The 10,242-nt window shown below is 40.8% G+C and overlaps 2 protein-coding genes across 2 annotated transcripts; both read left to right on the top strand.

The window, feature by feature from the left end:
• The first annotated feature begins 3,478 nt into the window (after positions 1–3,478).
• On the top strand, positions 3,479–6,399 carry LOC108894707 (polyamine-modulated factor 1-like). The gene is made up of 5 exons (XM_018693327.2): positions 3,479–4,360; positions 5,395–5,500; positions 5,642–5,742; positions 5,950–6,145; positions 6,280–6,399. Exons 1-5 carry the CDS (start codon positions 4,140–4,142, stop codon positions 6,343–6,345), a joined length of 690 nt encoding a protein of 229 aa, XP_018548843.1. The 5' UTR covers positions 3,479–4,139; the 3' UTR covers positions 6,346–6,399.
• A 143-nt stretch (positions 6,400–6,542) lies between these two features.
• On the top strand, positions 6,543–10,142 carry LOC108894710 (mediator of RNA polymerase II transcription subunit 19-A-like). The gene is made up of 6 exons (XM_018693330.2): positions 6,543–6,908; positions 7,337–7,459; positions 8,043–8,176; positions 8,299–8,395; positions 8,482–8,576; positions 9,736–10,142. The coding sequence occupies exons 1-6, from the start codon at positions 6,689–6,691 to the stop codon at positions 9,799–9,801; spliced, it is 735 nt and encodes a 244-aa protein (XP_018548846.1). The 5' UTR covers positions 6,543–6,688; the 3' UTR covers positions 9,802–10,142.
• The last annotated feature ends 100 nt before the right edge of the window (positions 10,143–10,242 follow it).

Raw genomic sequence — 10,242 nt, forward strand, 5'->3', positions numbered from 1 at the left:
TAAGTAACTACATTTATTCAAGTACTGTATTTAAGTACAGCTTTGAGGTACTTGTATTATACTAGAGTATCTTCACTTAATGCTGTTATAGTCTTTTACTGACCACTGCATTTCAGAGGGAAATATTGGATCTTTTTACACTACTACATCTGACAGCTGTAGTTACTTCTCAGATTAAGTTTTAAAGATTAAGGATGATGATTAAATGACTAAATCAGTGGTTTCCTGACTACCTCTTGGTTTGAAACCACAGAACTAAACTACCGAGCTCCACCTGAGCAGCTACAATAAATAAACAAGTATAATCATGTATAATGTGGCATCATTCACAGGGGACATTTCATTGCATAACAAGTACTTTCGCTTTGATTCTTCAGGTACGTTTTTGCTGATAGTACTTTTGAACTTTAACATGAGTAGGATTTGAATGCAGGTCTTGTACTTGCAGTGGAGCATTGTGAAACTTTGGCATTGGTACTTTTACTTAAGTAAAGATCTGAGATCTTCCACCACTGTGGCCTTCAGTGTTTCATAGACACTGTCCAAAATGCAAACAAATACTTATTGTTGCATATGAATAGTTGACTAACCCATAAACATCTCAGGGACGTTAACAGTCCCAACAGACCGAACAGAAGCTTGTATTTAACAAATCAGAAGCCTGTGGTACTGCTGCACATTAACATGGTCTTCTTACATCATGAAGGATTTACAAACATGTCAACTGCAATTCTTCACAGTGTGTAGAGTAACACTCACGTCTATGGTCTTATCACTGAAGTACTTGATGTACTCTGGGCCATGTAGAGAGGTGGCTTACAGGTCATGACAAATGCTGGAGACAAGGCACAGATAAACAGACTGATGTGAGGTTTAAAGAGTGGATGAAAACAATGGCTGAATTAAAGTTTTACATTTTCAGATAGGTTCATTAATACGCAGTAAAAACCTTAAAGCATTGTTCGAACAGCGATCATAGCTCCTTTACGCTATAGCAGCAATGTTCTCACTATGACCAGTGCTGGGTCTGAACATCAGTAATGAAAGAGCAGTTCAAGTTGCAGTTTGCAAGGTTTTTTCTTATTCTATTAAAATCTACCATAGAAACTGTCCAACGCTATAGCAGCAATGTTCTCACTATGACCAGTGCTGGGTCTGAACATCAGTAATGAAAAGAGCAGTTCAAGTTGCAGTTTGCAAGGTTTTTTCTTATTCTATTTAAAATCTACCATAGAAACTGTCCAAGTCAATGTTTGGCTTTAAATAAGATCCTGTATTGGGGGTTTCCCATTCTGTTTTATTTTGAAAATAGGCCGCCTCAACTAACATTACAAAAATGAATATACTTGTAGGAAATAAAATGTTAACATTCAGGGGAAAGGAGCAGGTGCTATTTCACATAGCACATTTTTAATGAGTTACTCATAGTTTAGGCAGTCATCTACTGACAAAACTGACTATAACATGATAATGTCCTGAGGAATACCCTGCATCTGTAATGGAGAAAGAATTGCCCCATCTTGAGGTGGAGTGACTATTGACTATTGTAATTGTCTGTACATATCCCTGCCCACGACTCATATGTAGTCATGAGCGCGACAGTGTTTGTGACAAAGGTTTTGAGGCCACTGACCGACACACAACGCGAGGTAAAGGATGCCGAGCCGAATGTCCAGCCTGAAGAAGAGAATGACGTTGGCCACTTTGCTAAACAGGAACAAGTTGCCTATGTGCTGCTCCAGTGTGACTGAGAGAGGGAGGGAAGAAGAGAGGAGGGACAAAAAGGAAGCAGGTGAGTGACCTTCAGCCTGCTCATACAAGGTCAGAGGAAGGTCAGATCACACTGCAGCTGTGGTGTTGATGCAACAAAGCAGTTTTACAGTGTTTTCTGGATGTGACTTCCTGGTTTCAGGTCAAGGATCTGAAACAGTTACACATTAGGCCACAAATACCTGTTTGGCTAAAGTTTAACGGTTACACATTATAGGACACAAATACCCAGCATCCCTGTTGTTGGATATGATGAAGTGGAGGGGGAGTTGATGACGAGACTGTTTACAGTGTAAACAAACACTTTCCATGTTATGACATCAGTTGGTTTACGTATAAACAAATGTGTGTGTGTGTGTGTGTGTGTGTGTGTGTGTGTGTGTGTGTGTGTGTGTGAACATCAGTGTGTGTGTGTGAGAGAGAAAAGGAGAAGGGGGTGGGGCATTAAACTCCCACAAGCCTCCAGGCATAAGTTTGTTGTTGGGTTCCTATTGATCACAAATGTACATCTCAGTTTAATTATTTCTCTGAGCAACAGCCCAGTACTCTGGAGCTGAAATGAGTAGTTACTCATTAGATAATTAGCTAAATTGATGGGAAATATTAGCAGATTGATGATAATTTGATTAAATCGTTTAAGACAAAACATTCACTGGTACCAGCTTTGTAAGTTTTGTCTGTTTTTTATGATACTAAACTCAGCAGCTTTGTGTTTTTGACTGTTGATCAAACAAAAAAAGTCATTTGAATATGTTAACTTAGGCTTCAGAGAATAAAAGATGAGCATTTTCTACACTGAACAATCAACTGATTATTGATCATATGATCAAACTTGATCAACCTGTCAGACCTATTAGTTACAGAAATAATTGTTGGTTGTAGCCTTAACAGTTCTCTAATGAGGAATAATACCATCTCGCCTGAGGTTTCTGAATGTGGATTACTTTCCCACACAAAAAATACTAAAGCAGTTTGATGAAACACAACGGTACAATAAAACAACACATGTATATTATAAACTAAAGCAAGGTCTTACAACCAGAGGGAGGACCAAGTTATAGCAGATATTCTACTTCAGTGGTGCAAAATGTTACAGAAAATAGTGATTAATCAAATTATCTACACCTGTAATTATTAAGACCAGGTCTAAGGTTTCTGGGCCCCTGAGGTCTGAAGTGGTTTGGAGTGTTTACTCACTGGCTCTCCTGTTCTTCATCATCACTATGGCACTAAGAAACATGAGAATCTCCAGCTCTCTCTGTAAAGCAGAAGCACAAAACACGAGACAACTTTGTGATAAGTATATCATTTTACAGCGGCGACCATGTTTAGCAGCAGCATGCGGCCGCCGCAGCGCCACACTATCCCCAGCGTGCTCACCCAGTCAAAGTCGCAGGAGTTACCCGTCCTCCCGCTGGGTCGCCAGGTGCTCGCACAGACCGGGAACTTTTCGGACCACCAGGAAGGCGACGGTCATGAAGAACGAGGTGATATAATACGGTTTCAGCAGCCATTTGTAAATCTGAGGTAAGTGGTACAAGAAGGTGCAGACTCCTGTGATAAGACCCATGTTGGCAGAGGCGACAGCCAACACCGCGGGGGTAGAGGAGAAATGTCAGCTGAAGGAGCTGACTGGACGTGCTTACTGCTTTCAACTGCGCATGCGTGACATGAAAATGATTTCGTAGTTTGTGGGCACAGCCTCTTGCCGTAGATTGGGCTCACGTTAAATACGCTGTGAATATGTGGTGGAGAGCTGATACTGCCTAGTTGAAATGTATATGTTATAAATGTAGCTCTAATTAGATAAAGTTTACTTCGTGGGAGTGTAATTTATGGATCAGCATTAAAAACTGTACTTGCAGGATGAGATGTGATCCAGGACCGGGGTCTAACACTAATATAGAGGCAGTCAGAGTGCCCTGCAATCTGAGACGGGAGAAATACCTCAGTGTTTATGCAGAACAACGACTATTGGATGAATATCAGAGGTCATGGAGATAAAGTCACTAACCCAAAGTAAGTGCTACAGGCCTACTGGGAAAGGGAGAGAGCAACTGTGGATGAATTACTGAGAGGACCTACAAGGGGCCAAAGAATCTGGGGGTCTCTGTCCAGGGACCAAGTCTCTCATGATCCATCCATGAGCTCACCAAAGTCAAGGAGTTTTGTTACTAGAAATTGTAGCCGAACTCTAGCCCTAACAGGACTAATGGGAAACTTTGATTAACTGGACACTGTATGAGTTCCCTATCACCAGAAGGTGGCAGTAATGCAGCACTGAAGATGCCAGCTACCATTCAACGTCAAAGAAGAAGAAGCGGTCGATTTGGCGGGTACTGCAAAACGTAAACAGAGGAAGCTAAAAAATGGAGGAAAGCGAAGTAGCAACGCAAAAAGAGACGGTAGCTAGCACATGTGTTAGAGACTCTGCTGAAAACCAAAGTAATGAAGCTACGGGAGAAGTTTCAAACCCTGCAGCAGCGGCGGTGTGTAAGCCGGCAGAGGAGACGGGAGCTCGGTTCAACAGACTGAAGTTGTTGGACAAAGTGATGCAGAAGAGCCTGGAAAAGTTCATCGACATCGCTAGGTACTGTGACTTCTTCTGTGTTTATGGTGGGAAAGTGTCCCGAACCGACGTTGAAAGCCGTGAATGCAGCAGCAGTCCTAGTTTGTCGCATGTTATTGATCCTCAGCGCTATAAATGTCACTACATCATACTGTTACATTTGGCAACAGTGGTGGAGAAAGTATTCAGATCCTTTACCTACAATAAGAATACACCATTACAAGTTAAAGTCCTGCTTTGACAGTGTTTCTGAGGCTCTAAGTATTTCAGTATATTCAGGAAAATGTACTTTAAGTATTAAAGGGAAAACAACGTAACACAGACGAATAACTACCTTTACTATTAAATCAGTAGCTAGGTTATTATTCCTCATTCATTAAAGTGTATACTCTTATACCCATGTTTCACACTCTTCCCCTCTGGTATCAGATACAGACAAATAACCTGTGAAAACAATAAACACATTTCATTGCCATCACAGCTTTAAATAATGTCAGTAGAAGGTAGCAGTGTTGGTTTGTTGTGGTGTTTTTGTCTGTGGAAACTGGTTTGTGTTTTTCTGTGTTGAATGTTATTTGTTCAATGTGCATACAGACTATGAAAACAAATTTACACTTGGGGACAATAAAGTATGAACCTGAATCTGAATCTGAAACTATTTTGTATAGGACTGCCTCAAACTAGCTGCAGCTGTCAAATAAATGCAGTAAAACTGTTATGAATAGAAGACGCTCATGTAAAGTGCAGGTATCTCAAATATGCCTCATTCTTTCTTGTGTACAGTGACCTATATAAAAGCAGCAGGTTCTCACATTTCAAAGGCAGTAAACAGTGATTTCTTTTCTTTCTTTCTTTCTTTCTTGTTTACATTTTCTCTTGATAAATGCTTTCATAATTAGTAATCAACATTGTTGCTATTTTTTTTCTGTTGCTTAACTTATAGATTAATCAACCAATCATTTCAGTACTAGAGTTAGCTGTTCAAGAAAAGGCCTGGTGTTTTCTGGAACACCACACTTTGCTGCACTTTTGATCGACATTGCTTTCATTAACAGTTTTAACAGATTTGCCAGCACTTTTCGTCCACTGTACAAGAAGAACCCTCAGAGGATGGAGAGCATTCACAAGCAGTTCATAGAGGAGCTGCGAAGGAGTATACAGGTGTGCAGCACAATACATTAATACAATGTATGTAAATAAACAATAAATGGAACGTTTGGTGCTTTTCTACACAGTCTTATCACTTGTTTACACAAATACTTGTGTTTCTGTGTGTGTGTGTGTGTGTGTGTGTGTGTGAAGGAGGATATCAGCAGATTGACTGAAGAAGGTCATTTAGAGTTCAAACTGAATGAGCTGGACAAACTGGAGCGTGCTGCCAAGGACAAACCAGCCCCTGCATGGTTTGTAAACAGCATTAAAAACTCCTCTCAGTCTCTTATGAAATGATCAACTGGTTATGTGTTAAGCCTGTGATTGTACTGCTCAGTTTCCCTATAAAACACTTTCCTCTCTTTGTTGTTTTAATCACTAAGAAATATATTATGTCTGAACATTTGTATATGGTCTATTTTACACTTAAATCTTTACCATCTTACTTGTTCTGTTAGGCGGCCCAGTGGGGTTCCTGAGCAGGACCTTTGCAGCTTTTTGATGCCCTACTATCAAAAGCAGGAGGCATACATGCGACTGGAGCTGAAAAAGGTCCAAGCAGAGAATGCTGCACTTGCACAGAAGGTTCAGGCTGGCAGAGAGAGTATCGCCCAGACTGAAAACCGCATTTCAGCAGCTGTTGATGAGTGGAAAGTAAGAGGGAATTTTGAAGGACACTTATCACTGAAGGCTAAAAGATATCTGAACCTTATGACAGAAGCAGAAATATAAATTCAAAGTTTGCCTTGAGTGTCAACGGTTTTGCTTTTTTCTCTTCTCACTTTCAGGCATCAGTCACAGAATTTGAAACGCTGGCATCTTCTCTCTGCCCCGCTGATGTCTTTGATGTGTAATCTTCAAATTATACTACGAGTCAACTAACTTAACTATACATATTGATTTTGTTTCCTGTGTCTGTCTGAAAATAAACTTGAAATCTTGGAAATAAAATTTGTTTTGTGACCTCTGTGATTATTATTTTCCATGTGGACCAACATACTCTGATCATTACGGTAATGTGCGTGTTTATGTCTGGTATTACGGTACGTGGCCATGAAAATTATGCCACAAAGACGTGAAGAGTCGAGTAGTTGAGACGGATGGGTTCACGGTGAACAACAAACTCACTAAAAACAGGCCATAAGCTTGAAGAAACCGGCTTTTCCTTTTCATATAAATGTATTATTCGTGGTAGATATGACGGAAATGTTTTCAACTCTGTTCGGGCAAAATGAAACTCAGGTACCGCCCGGCTCGTCGTCTCTGGGTTTTGGACCGGGGAAACCTCCGCCGCCTCTGCCGCAGAATCAAGTCGCCATGCCGGGGCAGATGCCACCGCAACTCGGGGATGAGGGGCCTGCACTGCGGAAGCCTGGAGCCATGAATGAACCTTTCTATTTACTGCGGGAGCTACCGGGTACGGTCGGACATTTATAAGCGCCGTGTGCTTTGTGTGTTATGTTTTTGTGAATTTAAAGAAAGAGTTGAGCTTCTGTTAAAGGTTGCTAAGCAGTTTGTAAACAGTGCTAGCCAACGTTAGCCAACAGGATAAGCCAATTACCGGTATCAGTCTGTTTTTCATAGGTAGTTTGGTATTATGTTGTTTCTGTGAAACTAAAACATTACTGAGTTTCCTATATTTTAACACTAGTTTATGTTTAAATGTTAAACGTTATGTAACTGCTGTAGTCACAGGAATGAGCATCTCTGAACTTGGCATGAGCTCCGGCTGTAAATGATTACCTACCTATATTTTTGCTACTTTATTTTTGAGATGTATGAATTAGTTACATGTATAAATTTGTTAAATGAAGTGTCTATGCTAATATGAACCCTTGTGTTTAGTGGGAAACGAGTTAACGGGCAACACCAACCTCATCACGCACTACAACCTGGAGCACGCCTACAACAAGTTCTGTGGGAAGAAGGTGAAGGAGAAGCTCAGCAACTTTCTACCAGAGTTACCAGGTGGGTTTCTTTGTGGGAACAAACGTGGCCTCTGGCAGGCAAGCCATGACAGGGGCTGCACACACACACATCTGTGATGGTGATTCATGTTCAGAGTAGACACCAGCTTACCAGTTATCACTGACGAATGTTCATCCCCCTCATTCTGGAGATGGAGCTGTTTTCTGAAAAGGTCACAAACTCTTGGTCATCAAATACATGCCTGCCGTCATTTCCCACCTTTATACCAAACCTACTAATTAAATGATGACCCAGATGAAGGCCACTAAAATTCAATGTTGCTGGAGCTGTTATCTCAAAAAAAACACACCTGTTGTATGAGATATACTTTAAATAGATGAAAGACTGGTCAGTGAGTTCTCCGTTGTAGTTCAGATCTGATCTGTAATCTGTCCACAATGGTAGATATAGTGATGAAACCCTCAACATTACACTGCTTTTATTTTTGACACTGTTTCTACTCGCCATCCTCATGTCTCCAGACAGTGCTCACTGCCTTGCTCTATCTTTGTTCATTCTTCATTTTTATTTCAGTCTTTATCCTCCCTTCATTCCAACGTCTCCTTTCTCCTGTGTGCTGCAGGTATGATCGACTGTCCAGGCACTCAGGATGGCAGCTCATTGCGCTCTCTGATTGATAAGCCTCCAGTGTGTGGGAACTCCTTCAGCCCACTGACCGGCGCTCTGCTCACAGGCTTCAGACTACACACAGGACCGGTACGAACTACAACACATGCACCCTAACAAGTTGTAAAGTTGTGTACAGTTTCAGTATATGGACTGCTTGAAACCAGTATCTTTCAGTACTTACATACATGTTTTTGTGTTTGTGTTTCCAGCTCCCAGAACAGTACAGACTAATGCACATACAGCCCCCAAAGAAGAAGAGCAAACACAAGCACAAACACCATCGACCACAGGACCCACTACCACAAGGTACAACATAAACTACACCTCTACACAAACACAAAGGAGTGTAACACGTTTTCAGGCCACTGACCTGCTTCTTTTTTACATCACAGAAACTCCATCAGACTCTGATCCCAAGAAGAAGAAGAAAAAGAGGGACGACGATCCTGACCGCAAGAAAAAGAAGAAAGACAAGAAAAAGAAGAAGGTAATAAAATCTATTTATCAAGACCCCAGTAATTCACAGTTAACAATTATGTATTATTGTGGGTCATGAACAAAGATGGAAGTCCTTTCGAGTCCCTTATCTTGACTTTAACCAAGCCAGACCTATACTTACCGTTTATTATCTTAAAGGTTATACTGAGTACTGGAATTTAAACCAAATACAACAATTAATTCATATAATTCATAAACACAGAGCAGTGTTGATTTTTGGACTCTAGGGAGTGAAAGAACTCAAACTAGCTTGACTAGCTTGCTTATTATCACTTCATAAATGTACGGTTTACCTAGCAAACAGTTTCCAACAAAAACACGCAGTCGACAGATTATAACATGATCATCTGATTGGGGTCTTGTTCCTGCACACTTCAGCCTGCACAGTCCTTTTAGCTTGTGGTCTTCACAGATGTTTTCTCAAACGTCTGGGTCCTCAGCTTGCTAGGTATTTAACTCACCAGCAAGTTTAAAACTGTGTCTATCTACTGTTGAGTGCTGGGAAGGTAGTGTACAATGTTTTTTCTGGAAACAGCAGAGCCCGTATCATACAGTAAATCCTTAAGCACAGCTGCTGTGTTGGGTGATTTGAGTTTTTTGTTGGGTTCACTACGAGTCGCCCCCTCTTTCATATTACATGTAGAAATTTAAACAAATGTTGAAATAAAATACTAATTAATGCAGGTTTAACCATCTGGTGCGGTCTACTAGTTAATGCACCTCTGCCCACAACTCTGATGGGATCCATAATTTTGAATCACTTAGTCTTTTCTGAGAATATTTTAAAGTTCAGTGTCATGATTCAGCTAACAATCCTATAACCCTGGGCGCTCATTAATCAGCTGATCAGAAGCAGCTGAATATCACCCACCACTTCAGTTCAGAGGTTTAACGTTCAGCTCAAATAATCTCTTGCGGATGTTGGTTAAATATGAATATCTAGGTTTTATGCGTGTGTTGTGAGTTATGAGAGACTTGTATTACCTTAATTAGACTACAAGTAGTATTACAGCCCTTGGTTTGTATCCATCTCCGATCATCTGCATGACTATAAAGCCCAGGCTCTCTCTCATTATGAACTTTAACTTGTATGTCATAAATGAACATTATTAATTGAGTTTTGCTGATGCTCTGTCCCCCGGCTCCAGAACCGCCACAGTCCCGACCACCCCGGCCTTGCTGGATCACAACCCAACAGCAACAGCCTCAGATAGACAGGAGCCCACTGTGTGCATGCCTGTGTGTGTGAATGTGTGTGTGACTGTGCATTTTGTAAGAGGACGCGTGCGTGTGTTTTACAGATAATTGTATTATTGAGAGTATGTTTAACAAGAGAGGGGATGAATCAAGTGGTTGCATGTGTGAGAGTGAAAGGAGCAGCAACACAGTGGATGTGGGTGATGACCAGAAGACATGTTACAGAACAGTGTAAAAGACAGAAAGATGGTTTTATGGATGTCTGAGCAGGCACTGTATGTATGTCCCCCTTTTGATTTTGTTGTGATATCTTTTGACCATAATGCCAAAATCAAATAAACTTTGGTTATTATCTTTGTTTGTGTTTCCTTTTAAGAGATCTTTTATTGATTTTGGATTTGGAGTTTTGGGGTTTTAGATTATATGATCCACTGTTGCAGCAACAATGACAAAAAAAG

This window comes from Lates calcarifer, linkage group LG8, assembly GCF_001640805.2.
Source record: "Lates calcarifer isolate ASB-BC8 linkage group LG8, TLL_Latcal_v3, whole genome shotgun sequence".
In the NCBI taxonomy this organism is placed as follows: domain Eukaryota; kingdom Metazoa; phylum Chordata; class Actinopteri; family Centropomidae; genus Lates; species Lates calcarifer.